At 39.0% G+C, this 18,862-nt stretch overlaps 2 protein-coding genes across 2 annotated transcripts in view; both read left to right on the top strand.

The window, feature by feature from the left end:
- The first annotated feature begins 331 nt into the window (after positions 1 to 331).
- On the top strand, positions 332 to 4,235 carry LOC130844446 (cGMP-specific 3',5'-cyclic phosphodiesterase-like). The gene is made up of 2 exons (XM_057720690.1): positions 332 to 916; positions 4,173 to 4,235. The coding sequence occupies exons 1-2, from the start codon at positions 332 to 334 to the stop codon at positions 4,233 to 4,235; spliced, it is 648 nt and encodes a 215-aa protein (XP_057576673.1).
- Positions 4,236 to 18,246: 14,011 nt separating this feature from the next.
- The window catches only part of LOC130844445 (rho GTPase-activating protein 20-like), a 36,360-nt gene continuing 35,744 nt past the window's right edge, over positions 18,247 to 18,862 (top strand). The window contains exon 1 of the mRNA XM_057720689.1: positions 18,247 to 18,311. Coding sequence (XP_057576672.1) covers positions 18,247 to 18,311 — 65 coding nt within the window. The remainder of the gene's footprint in view (positions 18,312 to 18,862) is intronic.

Here is an 18,862-nt window from a genome sequence, read left to right as displayed (position 1 = left end):
AAGACTCTTGTCAAATTTAGTGTCTTTTACTTTAACACAAACTGATTTGAGAGGAGCAGACTTGACAATGTGTTATAAATCAGATATCTGAAAATACACGTTATAGGAGTCAGGCTTTATTAAAATGTTCACTGAAGCAATTGTCCTCTAGAGTTTTTCAAAATAAAACCGTCTTAAATAAACCATCTTGTTTTTATTTTCTATGACAAATCAATCATTACCACATCAGTTTACCATGAGCGGATTTTTAGAAGCTTTCGGGGGTAGCAATATTTAAGAAGGGGTATTCCTCAAACATTTACTGTGTCTACATGTTCTGTTCTGCAGAGAAATGGTCAATGCATGGTTTGCTGAGAGAGTTCACACCATCCCTGTGTGCAAGGAAGGCGTCAGAGGCCACACGGAAGCTTGCTCTTGCCCCTCGCAGCAGAGTCCCTGTGCAGAAAGCAGCGTCCCTGGAACACCAACCAGGAAAATCTCCGCCTCCGAATTTGATCGGCCTCTTAGACCCATTGTCGTCAAGGATTCTGAGGGAACTGTGAGCTTCCTCTCTGACTCAGAAAAGAAGGAACAGATGCCTCTAACCCCCCCAAGGTTTGATAATGATGAAGGGGACCAGTGCTCAAGACTCTTGGAATTAGTGAAAGATATTTCTAGTCACTTGGATGTCACAGCCTTATGTCACAAAATTTTCTTGCACATCCATGGACTCATCTCCACTGACCGCTATTCCCTGTTCCTTGTCTGTGAGGACAGCTCCAACGACAAGTTTCTTATCAGCCGCCTCTTTGATGTTGCAGAAGGTTCAACACTGGAAGAAGCTTCAAATAACTGTATCCGCTTAGAGTGGAACAAAGGCATCGTGGGACATGTGGCTGCTCTTGGTGAGCCCTTGAACATCAAAGATGCATATGAGGTAAATAAGAAACAGAGGCGGGGTGGGAGGTGGAGCGTGGGTGGGGCCTTGGACAACTACTGTGAATTGTGGGGATATTTGAAACTGAGATGTAAAAATGTGCATACTTGTTAAAAATGGGACTGTCTGGTAAGGACCTCCCCATCTTTTAAATGCCAGAGTTTCTTCACTGGGGGCTGAATCAAGGATAGAGGCCTGAGGGAAATATTGTCTTGTTTTCCTGCTTAATGATAATTTAACATAGCTCATCTCACAGTTGTATTCTTTCATCTTTTTACCTGATCACTATACATATCCCCTATCTATGTTATCTCCACGTGAACTTCTGGGGACTTTACTAAGATTCTAAAATGATAGGTCCAAAAAGTGTCAGAAAACCAAACCCCCAGTCTTTTTAAATTCATTCATTCAATTCATCATATTCATTCATTTGAAGTCCCTTTGACACCAAAGTCTGTTTCTTTCTTTCCACTCTTTCGTTTCATTAAACAAATAAATGTGTGGATAGCTCTAGAAAATGGACATTTTTGCCCTACAATATTTCAATGGAAAGATTTGATATTTCTTCCACTTTTGCTTCCATTATGAACAGATCTTTATTATGGACTTAAAGTTTACACTGTATGATTTTTCAAATTTCCCATTTACAATGATTCTTTTATTAATTGAATTAGAGGTTTTAAACAAATCATCTTAATTGAATGACACTTACTATGTTTATGAATTATGTTCTGGCATCATGATAGAACAATTATGCTAGTTACTTATCATGTGGTACACTTTGAAGATTCCATAATAATACCAGCTTGAGGCTCCTCTGTGTAATTTGAGGGGTCATAGATGTTTTATTCACTCCTGTACTCCTGATGCCTAATACAGTGCCTGGAACATAGATAAGTGTTAATAAATATTGATTGGGAGAAAATTATAGTAGATGAGATAAATAAGTAGACTAGATAGCAGGTCATAATTGATCCAGGGAAAATGTGTTAGGTTCAGGGAAGCAGGAGATCACATATAATTGGGGAGATGGAGAGAGGTTTCTTTGAGGAAGCAATGATTGATATGGACCCTGGAAGATGGATAAGATTTCAGTAGATTGAGTCGTGTGCATATTGAGATCCAGTTGCAAAAAGAAGTTTGAGGAAGAAACAGGAAGTTGGACCATGTGGTGCTTGTAAGGAAATGTGTGGGTGATAGTATAGACGTTGAGGAGCTACTGGAGATTACTGGAGTCTTAAATGCCAAGCTGAGGAGTATTTATTTGATTCAGAGCCATGAGGACTAATTAAAGATGGTTTGAAAGGGGGACTGGCATGATTCAGACTGTGCTTTAGAAAGATGAATATTATGGTGGCCATAAAATGAATTAGAGGGAAAAATACTGGAAACTGGGAGGACAGGTTAAATAGTCTGAGGGAGTAAGCACCTGAACCAGAGCACTGGCCTTTGAGACCAAAAGGAGGGAATGGATTAAAGATGAAGAAGCTGAATCTGCTAGACTTGGCAGCTAACAGGAGGTGGAAGTGAGGAGAAAAGAGGAGTTGGAGAAGACTCAGGTTTTGAAGTTGGGTGAATAAGTAATAGTAACTGGTGAGAAATACTGAGGGCAGGTATCTGGGGAAAGATGTGATAGTTCAGATTGGCTAAATCCTGAGATAGCTTTCAGAATCCACTCTATACCAGCAGTCTTTTCAATTTTGATTCTTCACGGAGCTATCTCCATGACCTCTTTGAGCTCTGTAAGTAATGTCACAGTGTAGCAGACTCCAAGAGGGGTATTAAGGACACAGCTGAAGGATCGCTGCCAAATTTGCAGAATTCCCTTCCTGTCTTAGGTGACAGCTGGGTTTCCGCTTTTCAATGGCACTATAGTCCCAAGTACAGTAGGACCATAAATATACTACAGCTTTGCTGGGAAAGCCTTCATCTGTTTGCATGGTCCTAAATTTCTCCAGCCCTGAGAATTTCTTCACTTATATGCACGTTATTTAATCTATTTACCATACTTAGAGTTTTGATGGTGTAATCTTTGTTTTGCAGTTAGTAATGATTTAATTCTTGTACTGCCATCTAAAATAGGCTCAGTGTCCTTGATTTGCAGTGACCCCAGACTGAAGCCTCTTAGTCTGTGGATTTCTCATGTTGCTGCTTCACCCTTGACACCCTTGATCTGTGTTTATAGAGGCCTTGCAGAAGTTATTCCCATCCCAGGAATTTCATTAGAAGTTGTGGGATTGATCTGGGCCATAATTTACACTGGTATTAACAGTGGAAATCAGTTGGCTAGTGGGTAATTCATCACTTAGCCCACTCATAATTTGAATAGTCAAAATACTGTCTCATAGCCGTTTATGAAAATAGTCAGAATATGAAAGTACGTTCTATGTTTTCTGAGTCCTACTGCTTTAAATACGTGTCTGTGAAAATGACACATTTCTTCAGCTTATGAGACCAAAGAACACTTAAAAATTAATAATGTAGCAGTAGAAAACCAAGAAGTGGCCGTGAAACAAAGTAGTGCTCAGATTGAAGCTAAGAGTAAAAAAATAGTCTCCTAGATAGATTAATTGTAAGAAATGGTCAACTTTTGATTCACTTTTTAAAACTTTGTAACAGAATGATATAAATTTAGGGATTCAACTATTTTGTTATTAATAAAATAACACATTCATATGTTTAAAATAGAAGACAAGGTCCACAATTTAGACCAGTGAGTTTCAATTAGACCACAAATACCAATGGTGTTCAGTCACACATCATCTCCTCCTTCATCAGCCCCATCATTCGTGCAAATTTCTTGACTGTGGCACAGTGTTTATTAATAATAAGATATTAACACATAATTACCAGAACAACTATATAAATGTGTTGGCATTATCCTCATATGTGAAAACTAGATATCATCCAATATCTAGATTGAATTGCGTATTAGTCAGTGTTCTTCAGAGAAACAGAACCAGTAGGATATCCAGAGATAAATAAGTGATTTATTGTAGGGATTAGCTCACTTGGATATGGAGGCCTAGAAGTTCCACAATCTGCCCACCATCTGCACAATCTGGAGAACCAGATAAATTGATGGTATAATCAACTGAAGGCCTAAGAATCAGGGAGGGGTCAATTGTGTAACTCTGGTTTGAGTCCAAAAGCTTTAGTTCCAAGAGCTCTGATGGACAGCAGGAGGGCAAGAGAAGATGGATGTCTTAGCTCCGAAAGCAAATTCGTCCTCCCTCTCCCTTTTTGTTCTGTTCAGGTACTCAAGGGATTGGGTGATGCCCACTGCGTTGATGAAGATCTTCTTTACTCATTCTCGTGATTCAAATGTTCATCTCTTCTGGAGACGTCCTCATAGACACACCTAGAAATTACATTTTATCAGCCACTTGGGTATCCCTTCGCCTAGTCAAGGTGACACAGAAAATTAACCATCACAAATTGCTTTGAACCCCTGGTTCCATGTCCTGTGGAAGCCATAAGCCTCCCCAAGATTTCCTATGTCAAAGGATTTACATTGTCTAAACAACCCTTTTTCCTAAGTCAACTGGAATGCAAAACTTGTACTCTTCTCTTGTTTCCTGGAGACAGCCTCTCCATGGATACCATGATTTCTAGGGAGGAAACTTGGAAGGTCTTAGGGAAGGGTCACATTGCCACTCATGTGGCCTTCACCCACCCCCACTTTATTCCTCCCTTTTCAGTCCTTCTCCAGATAAACAAATCTTCACCAGCTCTCATCCTACAGGTCTCACTTGCTACTCAAGTGAATTTCTGATGAATGAAATTATTTCTAAAATGAATTTTCAGAGGAAAGAAGGAACAATAGCAACTGTTTTAATTTTGATAAGTCTTTAATTTATCAAAATTATTAATTGTGATAAATTTGATAAATTTGTCATGGCATAATTGTACTCCAGGAAACACAGTTCGGGAACTGCTCTATCTTTGTTTAATGTTCTAATAATCTTTAGGTATTCCACTTTGTGGAAGAAAACCGACATATAATTTGGCAAGTCTACTGTGTTATTTCCTTTTTCGTTTTCTTTTATCTTTTATTTTTATATTATTTCAAGCTTACAGAAAGGTTGCAAGACCAGCATCACAAACTTGTGTATACCCTTTACGCAGATTCTCCAATTGTTTATATTTTGTGCCATTGCTTTATTATTTTCTTTTTCTATATATAATGCATGTAAGTAATATATGCATATTATTTTTTTCTGAACCATTTGGAGACTTTTTTATGAGTATATATTTTCTAACAAGAATATTCTCTTACACAATTGTGATACATTAATCAAAATCTGGAAATTTTATGATACAGTACTCTTACCTGACATTCTATAGTCAAATTTGGTCAGTTGTTCCATGATGTCCTTTATAGTTGTTTTTTCCCTCTGATCAAGGCTCTAATTCAGGACTGCATATTGCATATACTTGTTCTATCTCTTTAGTCTCCATTAAATCTGGAATAGTTTCTCAGTGTTTATCTTTCTTAACATGTATTTTGGAAGAATACAGGGCAGTTATCTTGTAGAATGTTTTCCTTGAATAGATACAAGTTAGGCACTTTTGGCAGGAATACCACAGATGTTGACCTTGAGACCTTGTTTGGTTTTACAAACAACAGTCAGTTCTTCACTTCTCCTGCACCAGCTTTGAGCTACATTCCAGCTCAATTCAGACACTAGCTACCTGGAGTTAGTGCAGACCCCACAGGTTAAGGACTCAGTGCCACAGTATTGTCCCCGCTTCAGATGCCAGCCATAAATAGGATCCCCACATCCATGTCTGGCTAGCTACAGATTCAGGAGTTCCCTGCTCAGATTTAATGATTTCTTAAAATGACTCAGAACTCAGGAAAGCACTATAATTAACATTACAGTTTTATTATAAAGGATACAATTCAGAAATAGCCAAATAGAAGCGATGCATAGGGCAAGGAACGAGGTGGGGGACACAAAACTTCCATGCCCTCTCGAGTGGGAGGAGGGGCAGTGCATCACCATCCCAGCACACAGATGCCGTCATAACCCAAATCTCTGACAAACGGGGCAAGAATATACAATGGATAAAAGACAGTCTCTTCAGCAAATGGCGCTGGGAAAACTGAACAGCCACATGTAACAGAATGAAATTAGAACATTCTCTAACACCATACACAAAAATAAACTCACAATGGATTAAAGACCTAAATGTAAGACCAGACACTATAAAACTCCTAGAGGAAAGCAGAAAACACTATAAAACTCCTTAACATAAATCATAGCAATATCTTTCTGGATTCATTTCCTTATTCTTTATATATGTGTGCATGTGCTCAAGCCATGTTCCAAGCTCTTTACTCCTCTCTGTAGAATCTCTTATCTTTCTCTTCAAGCTGAAGAGCTTTCATTAACTCTTCTTTAGTACCCGTGTGGTGGTGACAAATTCTCTGATTTCGTTTATCTGAAAATGCCTTTATTTTGACTGTAATCCTAAAAGAAATTTTCACTGCCTAGACAATTCTTAGTTAATAGTAGTTTCCTTTCAACACTTAAAATGTTCTCCCTCTTTTTTCTGGTTTTAATTTTTCTCATGAGAAGTCAGCCAGCCTTCATTTTTCACCTTATGAGTTTCACAATATATGTCATTTTCACACTATGTGTGTATGTTTAAGGTTTTCACTAATGTTGGGAAATTTTTGGTCATGTGTTTAAATATTTTTTCTGCCCCATTCACTTCTCTTTGAACTCCAATTGTATATATGTTAGACCATTTGATGTTGGACTCAGAGAACACTGAGGCTCTGTTAACTTTTTTATAGATTTTTTTTTTGTCCTCTCAGTCCTTTTGACTAGATATTTTCTGTTGATCTATCTTCAGGTTCACTGACCCTTCTGTTGTTTCCAGTCTGTTGTTAAATCCATCAATGAACTTTTGTATTTTTCAGTTCTAGAATTTCCATTTGGCTTTTTTAAAATACTTCTTTCTTTCTACAGAGATGTCCATCTGTTCATTATTACCATATTTTCTATTCAGTCCTTAAACACACTTATAATAGCTGCTTTAAAGTCCCTGTTTGTTAATTCCAACCTCTGAATCATCTTGAGGTCATTTTCTATTGACTGCTTTTTTTCACAAGTCAGTTTATGTTACCACTTCACCTATTTTTGTCCTCCTGCCATTTGATCTATTTTTATACTAGAGAAACATAATATAGTTTCATTTATTTGTGTAAAGTCCGTTTTCATCCACGTTTATCTGCATCATTTTGCTATGCAAGCCTGTTTGCACCAAGGAACTTGCATGAGATCAAAATCTTTATTATCTTGGAATTTTATCTGTGCTGGAAAAGGCCGCTGAGCATAAGGAGGCAAACCATACTCTTTCTATGCAAGGGAAAGATCTCAAAACGTCTTTAAAAACTATCTAGATATGGACGTATTGAGTGGATGCCTAGACATGGATATGATTTCTATTTGAATGGCAGTCTCACTAAGTGCAGAAGTTAGTGGTTTTAAAGATTGAGTCAGTGATATCCAAAATATTTCATTTCTAAAATACAGTTCTTGGATCACTGTACTCAATCATAATAGTCAATGCAGCTCTGTAGAAAACAGTTCAAAGCTTCCAGATCTAAGAAAAGAAATTTATAGGTAATGAGCATCTACTGTGTGCCAAATACCAATTCGGTGCTTTACACCTGTTCAGCCTGGTTCCTTGTAGGTGGGGAAGTGGGAGACTTGGGCTACAGCCTGTGGTCTTGGAAACTGGTGATGGGACATAGGCAGAGCCACGAAGCAAAGAAAATGATGAAGTCTGAGTTCCAAATGACAAGTCCTCCAGAGTAAGGAATAGCTCCAAAACTTCAGATCTGTGAGGGGAGAAGAGTGTGGAAAGAGAAGGACTGGATCCAGAATGAAGGTTTTATAACTGCTGATCCCCAGTAAGTCCCAGAGGATAACCGTGAAGGAACACTGAGTAGGGAGAAAGAATCCTTCCTAGAGTATCTTTAGCTCAATTTGTGGGCAGGGAGGGGATCCGGCATCAAGTTAGTGCATTACACATGCATTATCTCAGTCCTCACAACAACCCAATGAGAGTCACTATCCCCATTTTATACCTGTGAACAGTGAGATTCAGGAAGGTTAAGTAATTTGCCCAACTTGAAACATCCAGAATATATCCCCAGACCCGACTCCAAAGCCCATATTCTTTCTACTGTATCTCATTGCTTCTCAGAGACTGGGGAACAAAGAAGGGTTCCCCTGTTTCCCTGTGCAGACTCAGCCAAGGAGACTACAATACCACACGACTCTAACCCCAAGCTGGAGAAGTGAAAACTCACAGCCACAATATTTGAGTGTCAAGGAACATTAACTTTTTAAAAAACTCTTTTGCATAATAAGCTATCACTAAATGTTTATTGACACAAAACATTTTGTTGTGTAACAGGAGCATTCGTTTTCTTCAGTCAACATTTTCTTCTCTCATTTCTTTCACTTGTTTTTGTAACTAAATGCTGTGTTGGAATTTGGGCTTCTGCTTTATGGACTTTAGCCAGGTTGAGAAATAGACCCAGGAAGCAGAGATTGAAATGTATGTCTTATCATCTAAATTATGGGGTTCCCTAGTAAAGCTGAGTAGGAGATGAGGCTTAGGCCTAAAGCAGAAATAGGTTTGCTCCAGTTCTCCACAAATGAACTTCAGTCTTCCTCACTCAAGCCCAGCTCCAGCGTGGGAGTAAGAAGTACTGCTCCCTGAACGCCAAGGGCAGAATTAGAAAACGCTGTACCTGAGCTCCTGCAAGTCTTAGAAACTGAGTTCTTCTTTGTTGCCTGGGAAGGTGCGAGAGAGAAGGTGTAGAGAGGGGCCCCAAATATTTATCCAGTACCACCTTCCATCATCAGGATTAGAACAGAAACCTGAAGAGTGAAGCAACACGCATCCCTCCCCTTCTCTGCCAGGTTTCTCATCTTTTAGCATATTACAGTGTGTGTCCCACTGGCATTATGTCAGTTGATTTCAGGTAGCAGGGTGATGATGACAGGCATTTTTTTTAATTTTAGTAATTATGCATTTTAATCTATTCAGAAAAAATATATTTTAACATATCATGAGCTCAAGAATTTTAAAGTCCACACAATATTTTTAAAAATGTATCAGTATTAGCATGGGTGATGCGCAAATAAATAAAAATCCCAAAGCAGCGCATATATGAAGGAAGGCTGGGAAACGATGTCATAAGGCATTGTTCTTAGGCGAGTTAGAAGTCAGCCAGGGCTGCCGTCCTCTCAGCAGGGCAGGCAGCTGCTCACAGTGCTGCTGTGCTCTCACCATCATACACTCTGCTCCTTTCTACACAACGTTCCCCTCTGGAACTGCTGATGGGCATTTCACCTTTTGCCCACAAAAGACTCTAGCATCATGAGTCAGCCAGGATTCCATGCGGCACCCTAAGCTCAAAATTCACTCCCTATTCTATTCTTATCAGTAATTATCTCCTGTCATGATGTTGTCCAGAATAGGTCCACCAGATTTTATGAAATGAATATAAAGACTGGATCAACAACATAAACATGTCCCAAATTTGAACAATAGGAAACTCTTATTATTCAACGTCCTCAAAACTAAATCCCCTTGCAAATAAAAGCCCACAGAAATTAAAGTCCAAATGCCTTCATTCCCAATTTTATACGACTGGCTCCGTCTCAGCCAGAGGGTCTTACGTACTTGTCTGGGTTCCCACATCTGCAGCTGTGTCCCAAGCTGTCTTTCATAGGTATGTAGCTTCTTCAGCCTCTTTAAATTCAAATCTCTGGTTAGTTTTACTCTCCAAGGGGTCAGTAGCCACAAAGGAAACTGCAGCTCCACTGCAGAAGTTATCACAAACAAAATTATGATCCCCAAATTAAATGAATGGTGGAATGTCGTTCGATGTTGCTATTCTCAGCCAAAGAGCATGGCAGGTAACTTAGTGGTAGCTGTGTGGGAGACAGTGAGAACCTGAGAACACCTGGTTTCAGTCCCATGGCAGGCCAACCAGCTGCACCAGTGTTGAGTCCACAGCCTGGGCATCTGTGTGTACTGACCAGAAACTGCCCAACAGTTGTATTTCTACGTGTATAATATATGTATTTCTGTGTTTCTTCTTGTTTTGTTTTGTTTGGGAGATGCTTGTGGGGATTCCCCCCGTATGTGTTGCCTACTTTCTCTCAGAGAGTGACATGCGAGACATTATTGCCTTCTTATTTAGATATTCTGGTTTCTTCATTTCCTCCTGTCTATTGTCTCATGCAAGACTGTGGTCTAGAGAAAACCTCTACTCCCAGATCCTTCCAAGTGTGTTCTCTGTAGGGGTGAAGTACACTATTCTCCATGAAAACGTGAGGAATGGAGTAGAGACCATCACCCTACTTCCTTAGCACTATGTTTTAACTTAATAATGTACACTGTTTTATTTACTCTGATACTAGTAATTGTCGTCACTTTTCCATAAACGTTTCCTTCCTACCTAGGCGGGCTGAGTTGGACCCAGGTGGGCCGTAGGTAACTAGAGTCAAAATTAAAAAAAAAAAAATTAAAACACTAGGATCAGGACTTCCCTGGTGGTCCAGTGGGTACGACTCTGCACTCCCAATGCAGGGGGCTGGGGTTCAGTGCCTGACGGGGGAACTTGGTCCCACTTGCGTGCTGCAGCTAAGACGTCTGCATGCCATAACTACGTTCGCATGCTGCACCTATGACCTGGAGCAGCCCAAATAAGTATTAAAGAACAAAAAACAGAAACAAACAAAAAAACACCAGGATCACAATAGAGGCCAGTGAGTCAGGATTACTCTTGTGCACTGTTGGTAGGAATGTAAACTGGTTCAGCCACTGTGGAAAACAGTATGGAAACGCCTCAGAAATTTACTAGAACTTCTAAATGACCCAGCAGTTCTACTTCTGGGTATTTACCTGAAGAAAACAAAAACACTAATTTGAAAAGATATATGCACCCTTATGTTTACTGCAGCATTATTACAACAGCCAAGATATGGAAACAACCCAAACGTCCAAGGATGCAATGTATATAGACACAACAGAATACCGTGTAGCCATAAAAGAAGGAAATCTTGCCATTTGCGACAACATGGATGGACCTTGAGGGCATTATGCTAAGTGAAATAAGTCAGAAGAAGAAAGACAAATACCATGTAATTTCTCTTTTATGTGCAATATAAAAACCAAAACAAACAAAACAAAAGCAAACTCACAGATTCAGAGAACAGATTGGTGTTTACCAGAAGGAAGAGGGTTGGAGGAAGGGTGAAGTGAGTGAAGGAGAGCAATTGTATGGTGATGGATGGTAGCTAGACGTACAGTGCTGATTATTTTGTAGTGTATACAAATATTGATTTATAATGTTGCATACCTGAAATTTGTATAAATGTTATATACCAATTTTACCTTGATTGAAAAAACAAAAAAAAGAAGAAAAAGTAACAGGAGGATACCAAAGTTTAGCAAAACTTTACGGAGATTCTAGATATCACAGATGTAAGTAGTCAAAAGTTAGTATTCCAAAAGGTTGGGCCACTGAAAAGACAGAGCACAAGCACAGACAAACAAAAAATACTTAAACCTAAACTTCAGGGTAGAAACTTTTCTGTTCTTACGCATTCCTGTCTCAGTAGGATCTGACCATCAGTGTAAGCAGAGAGACTGCAGCTGTGGAGGAAAATGGTGCCAAGAGCTGCAGCGGCAGAATTTTTTTTGTTTGTTTTTTGTGTGTCTGTGTGTTTTTTCACTTTTTACTTTAACCTGTAAAATTAATACATGCACAAGTTAAAAAAAATAAAACAGTACAGAGTGGTACTAAAAAATGTAAGTTCTCTACCTGACCTCGTTCTCCCACGGCCCATTTCTAACCCAGCTTCCTACTTTTTTAATTAATTTTTATTGGAGTATAGTTGCTTTACAATGTTGTGTTAGTTTCTGCTGTAGAGCCAAGTGAATCAGCTATATGTATACACATATCCCCTCCTTTTTGGATTTCCTTTCCACTTAGGTCACCACAGAGCACTGAGTAGAGTTCCCTATACTATACAGTAGGTTTTCATTAGTTATCTATTTTATACTTAGTAGTGTATATATGTCAATCCCAAAGTCCCAATTCATCCCACCACCCCTTACTCCCTATTTTTAAACATCTTTTATTCTGTTGCTGGTTATTACCATATCTCTGAAACTTATGCTAATTCCTCCACTTCTCATTCATCAACTTTAGATAGTATCTATTGAAAGACGATAAACTTAGTTCATATTTCCTTATCCATTACTAAGTTTTTCCAGTTATAGTGCTTTGGTTCTTCTGGTGGTTATCTATAATTTTAAAGAATATGCTTAAACCCCATATTTCGTTACATCAGTTTTAGATAGTATATCTGATTCATTACTAGATAACGTGAGAAAAATCTGTCTGATATTACCTTCCACATCTCTCTGCTGCCTTAAAAGTCAGACTTCCATTTTTATACATTATCAATGTTATTAATATTAGATTCTCTTTTATAGCTACTATTGTCTTCCAAGTTTTGTTTATATGTTGATTCTACAAACTGAAATAGCATTTACATTATTCCGATTATTAAATTACTCCTTCTTGAAAGACTGAATAGCTCTACCTATTGAGGAAAAAAAGGTAATCTATATCATTAAAATGGAAAGATGAATGGTCCAAGTGTCAAGCTCAAATGGGATTCCTTAAACCCAATCTTCAAGACTTCCTACTAAATTATTCATTTAGCCAATGATACCTTTAATTTCCAAGAAATCTTTCTTCTTTGATTATTCTAATTTCCCAGCCACCTATTCTTTGGCTTCTTGACTCTGAAGATGTTAGGGTTTGGGGTTTTTTTTTTTTTTATCAAGTTTTTCTTCAGTTCTCTTAATTAACTGTTTTCTTCAGGAGTCAACTGTTATATCGGTTCCACTTGGACCCTATCATTTTTGCTGCTGGTTTCTACTACACTTTCTGGGGTTTTTTTCTCATACACATGCATGATGAAAAAGACTGATCAATACTGTTAGCATGATTTTCAACTCTGCTATCAGACCTGTCCCTTGAGTGAAAAGATGGATGGTAGGGTCTATGTACATATAAGATGGTACAGTCAGCCCTATGCATCCATAAGTTCCACGGATTCAACCAACTTAAGGTCCAAAATATTCCAAAAAAATTCCAGAAATTTCCAGAAAGCAATACTTAAATTTGCTGCACACTGGCAACTGTGTACCTAGAATTTACATTGTATTAGCTATTATAAGTACTCTGTAGATGATGTAAAGCATACAGAAGGATGTGCATAGGTTATATGCAAATACTATGCCATTTTACATAACAGACTCAAACATCCGTGGATTGTAGTATCCACAAGGAATCCTGGAACTAATCCCCCACAGATACTGAGGGATGACTGTATTCTTTAAGGATACATTGAGATATTTTGTTAATCATGTATTTTTTTTGAAATTTGAAATATATTTTAAAGTATTTTTTTGAAATTTGCCTTTTAAAAATAATGCATGAAAATATCACTTATTTTATTTATTTAGTTTTTTTGTGTGTGCCAGGATTCATTCACTCTATTAGGAATCTGGCTTGGACCAAGGGCCTGGGGGTTAAACATAATTCCCAGGTATGGTCAGCAGGGGGCAGAAAAGGGTAGTGGAACAAGTACTCACTGCCAAGGCCTGGGCATCCCTCTCTTTCCCCTTTTTGCGGAGGTAAAAATCAATTAGTAGGTAGTAGACGGTCCAGAGTGCCAGAATCAGGAGAGAAATTACTCACAGAGACAGTGACCCAGAATGGCGAGTAGGCTGAGGAGGCAGGGGAAAGGTTTAGCCACCATTCACAGCCTGGTCTGTGTCACAGAGACGTGGACAACCAGACATCAGGAGGTGAATCATCAGAGCATTTTCACAGTCCTGACTGCTACTCCCAGCCTGCCCGAAGCCCAAGGTCTGGCTCCTTAAAGTAACAGGAGTCGACGATCCACCTTGGGAGCTGATATAAACTTCCTGTCTGAGAGCTAGTCCATGCTGCCAGCCAAGGGTTCCACAACCAGCCATTTTAAGGAGGACAGAGTAGGGTATGGGCACCAAATGCAAATGCTGACAGTTAATGAAAACACTTAGATACATTCCAATTAAATAATTTGGGAGCCAACCTAAACCTGATGTGGCTTAAATATATTTTCTTCCCTCCTCCAGAGGGGAAACATTGTTCAGTTGTGCAAACATTTTGACTTTGAAATGAGACAAACGTGACTCTAAACTGTTTGCTATATGGTTCTCAGTTACTTAACCTTCCTGAGCCTCAGTTTCTCCATCTCTAAAACTAGAAATAATGATTCTCACCTCACAAATCTGCTGCAAAGAAATGAGATGATGTACATAAACTGCATGGCAAAGAGCTTGGCAACTTGTAGTCAGTCAGTCAACATTGGTAGCTGTTCTATCTCCCTGTCTTTGTCTTGGAAGAATATCCACCATGCTGCTTGCTATCTTTGAATACAAAGTTTCAGTCTCCTAAAAGTATGACTAACATTAACTGAGGGATTACTGTGTTAGGTACCACAGTAAGTTTTCTGAAGTATAATCTCACTTAATTTTCATGATGTACTTTTATCATCATCTCTATTTTACAAATAAGGACATTGCACACCGATTTTCCTAGTCTTTCCACATGGTAAAGAACAAGGAAGGATTCAAAACTAGGTAACTGGATTCCAGAACTCATGCTCTTGACAATACCCAATCTGTTTTCCAATACAGACATTTAATCAAAGAGTTAAAAATCTAAAGGAAAAAACAGAATAGTCTCGTCTTTGCAACGTGTTTAAATGTTGGTACTATTGTCATAGGATCACCTCTTCTATTTGATACTTAGGGCAAAAGTTCAGTGTTCAATGAAATAAATGAAAACGCGCCTTGTCGCAGACACAGAGAGTGGACATGTGGACACGGAGGGAGATGGAGAGGGTGGGACAAATTGGGAGATTATGATTGACATATATACACTACCATGTGTAAAATAGATAGCTGGTGGGAACCTGCTGTATAGCACAGGGAGCTCAGCTCGGTGCTCTGTAATGACCTAGATGGGTGGGATTGGGGGTGGGGGTGTAGGGAGATCCAAGAGGGAGGGGATATATGTATACATATAGCTGATCCACTTCATTGTACAGCAGAAACTAATACAACATTGTAAGGCAACTATACCCCAATAAAAAAATTAAATAAAGTTAAAAAAAAAAGAAAACACACGTCACTGTTTTTCCATTTAGAATTCTTTCATAAAATTAAAAGAACTAACAATGGTATTTTGGAAGAAATTCAGCTTTAGCTATTACATTTAAAGATTACTATTACATGACTAAGGAACACTTCCTTGATCTTTCTGAGAAGTGTTCTCTCTTTTGCTTCACTAGAAAGGGAAGATGGTGTAAGAATACTTCTTCCTCAACTGATGCCTAAAAAAACAATCACAGTCCTGGTCCTATGTAAGGATCACGCAAAACACTTTTTATAAATACAGGTTTTCTGGATCTGGTAACTCAAAATTTCTGGGAGAGGACAGCCTAAAAAGCTCCTCGACGAATATCAGAACTGATTACCAGTGACTAGATTCTAGAAGGGGAGACGTCTTCCTGGCCCCTAACCTCTCCAAAAGGGAGAGGCAGAGAATGGAGATAATTTGGGAACTGGGCAAGGTGCAGAGATATGTCTGCCTACATTTCTTGCCTTAAATAGATTCGGCCAAATGCTTGATGAGAGGCCAGAAAGTGTTGCCCAGTGAGCCTCCACGGTTCTAATCACAGTCAAGCATGTCCAGACCAGCACTGTCCCTTTAAAAGTGCTGAATAGTCTCTGGAGGCCACTGTCTATATGCCGCTTCTATGCTAGTTCATTTTAAGAGTGAAGACCTTAACAAAGTCACAAAGGGCTAAAAAGACCTGTGCTTCTGGCCTCCACCCACCTTTCCTGACTTACTTCACCTTCCCGTACCTTCTGTTAGTGTCTCCAATCTACCAAACTCTTTCACGTCTCTGAAATTTCATATATTCAGATTCTATCCCTTCAGCAAGAAATATGAAACATCCTCTCCCAACACACATTTTTCTCTTCTCTTCTCTTCTTCTCCCTCTTTCCCTCTCTCTCTTTCTGCTCCTTCCCTCCAACCCTCTTTACCTCTCTCCTTTCCTCTCCACCCTCCTAATTAATTCCAAATTATCTTTTTAAAAAATCTATTATTTATTTTGGCTATGCCGGGTCTTAGTTATGGCATGTGGGATCTTTAGTTGTGGCATGTGGAGTCTTAGTTGTGGTATGCATGTGGGATATAGTTCCCTGACCAGGGATCGAACCTGGGCCCTCTTCATTGGGAGCACAGAGTCTTACCCACTGGACCACCAGGGAAGTCCCCCAAATTATCTTGTAAAGCTCATTTCACAGGAGCTGTTCAAAGAAGCCTTCCTTGCCTGCCCTCTCCACAAAGTCAGGTGTCTGGTCCGTCTTGTAATTGCTCATCTCACTCTTTAATTTTTCTTTGTAGTACCTACCAGAGTCTGACATAAGAGTTATTGGTGAGATTCTGTTTAATTTCTGTCTCCCCCATTTCAATCTAGGTTTTGTGAGAGAGCTGGGCCAGAGTCCCTTTTGCTCCCTGCTGCCCAGACCTAACCAAGTGCCTTTCCTTCAGTACGGGTTCAAATACTCTCTGTTAAATGAATGAAGTAAAAGGAAGAGAGACTTTTAGATTCTCTCTTTTTTTCCTTCATCCAGGGCAGAAAGCTATATCATTGATTTACTCAATAAAATGTTTTGAATTCCTCCAATGTGCCAATGCCTGTGAGAATTTAATGATACATCAAAAAATAGACTCATTCCTTGAGGTCCTTAGAGTCTAGTGGGGAATAAAAGATATGTATTCAGATAACTATTACAGGAGCCTGCCAGGGAAACCACAAACTTTCTTACATAATCAAATTTCAGTCCTTCACTGTTGTCAGAGCAAAGAGACCATCCCTGTGAGAAAAGATTAGGGGCCTCACTGCCCAGAGGCTGTGTGACCTCCAGAGTCAGCGGGATTTGAATCCTTCCATTACACTGTGGCTGCTTGGGTTCATGGTACCTAAACTATCTGTGCAGCAGCCTCCTCAACTGCACAATGGTCAATTTTCTAGTGGAAAGAGAAAGGTGTCTTTACAGGAAATGTTTTTAGCAGATTACCGTAGGTTCGTAAAACTGAAGAAGATATACAGATGGCGAATAAGCACATGAAAAGATGTTCAGTGTCATTAACTATTAGGGAAATGCAAATTAAATCCACAATGAGATGGAGCTACCCAGCTATCAGAATGCCTAAAATAAAAAATGACACCACCAAATGTTTGTGTGGATTTGGGGAAACAAACACATACAGTACTGGTGAGAATGTGAAATGGTACAGCCACTCTGGAAAACGAGTTGACCGTTTCTTTAAAAACAAAAGGTACAACTACCATACAACCAGACATTTGCACTCCTGGGCATTTAGCCTAGAGAAAGGGAAACCTATGTTGACACAAAAATGTGTACACAAGTTTTTGTTGCGGCTTTATTTGTAACAGGCCAAAACTGAAGACAACCCAGTTGGTTAAGCAAACTGTGATACATCATTATCCTGGACTACTACCAAGAGTTACAAAGAAACGAACTATTATACCTGCAACAATCTGGATGAATCTCCAGTTATGCTGAGTGGACAAGAGCAAATCCCAAAATGTTACATACTGTGTGATCCCATTGGTATAACATTCTTGAAAATGGCAAAAAGTAAAGAAATGGAGAAAGATTAGTGGTTGCCAGGGATTAAAGAGGTGGTAAAAGTTGGAGGGAGTCTACATAGCTGTAGAAGGGTAATTTAAAGGATTGCGGAGGTGATGGAAATGTGCTGTATCTTCACTGTTTCAATGTTAATATCCTAGTTATGATATTGTATTATAGCTTAGAGACATGTTACCATTGGGAGAAACTGAGTAAAAGGTTATAGACTCTGTATTATTTCATATAGCTACATGGGAATCTACAGTTATTTCAAAATAAAAAGAGGAATTTTAAAATATGAAAAGGTGGAAGCAAAGTCAGCGAAACAAGTATGGCGTTTGTCAGTTATAGCATAAGCCTCAAAACTCTGACATCATAATGGCCAGTGATCTTGACTACTACAGAATCCTGAGCTTTCGTGGATTTGTCCACAGTACTCTGCCAAGTGCTGTAGACATACTCTGGTTTCAGTGCCAAGAATTGGAGAAAAAACGATGTTCGCGTCAATCAGAAAGCACTTTGAGCTTTTTGGTGGTCAGTCAAGGTTTCGCCGCCTCAGGTAGTCTTTTAATATACTATTTTTGATCATCAAAACAGATGGTGGTCACAGGAAGTGTTTTGTTTTATTTCCTCAAAGACATATGAACTAATTTTTAACTTCAGCACTGGTTTCATGAAGAGCTACTGGTGTTCATAGGATTCAGTGCTGCTGAACACAAGTGAGCAGCTTTACATTCCTGGGGTGGAGTGGGGAGTAGGAGACACTTTTTTGGCTCCACGGGGGAGAACTTTCTGTAGATCTATGAACATGTCTGTTCTATTTATCAAAGAGTATTTTCTGTTCAACTTAGTTGTTTTACCTATCATGACCTGAGAGTTATGTTAGAGCGTAGTCATAGCTCAACCAAATAATAGCTAAGCACTACCATACTTAGAAACTTTTTGATGTTTCCAGCATTATTTGCTGATCTTTGAGAATTTTCCCCCAAATTGGAATACTTAGATAAGATTGGGGTCAATCTTCCAGAATCCTCAGTTATCTACATTTTTATGTTCACGTGAAACTGAATTGTAATTACGTCTTTGCAAATCTCCATATCCTTTTATTTT

The sequence above is a fragment of the Hippopotamus amphibius genome, chromosome 2 (assembly GCF_030028045.1).
Source record: "Hippopotamus amphibius kiboko isolate mHipAmp2 chromosome 2, mHipAmp2.hap2, whole genome shotgun sequence".
Lineage (NCBI taxonomy): Eukaryota > Metazoa > Chordata > Mammalia > Artiodactyla > Hippopotamidae > Hippopotamus > Hippopotamus amphibius.
This window is presented reverse-complemented; position numbering and strand designations above follow the sequence as displayed.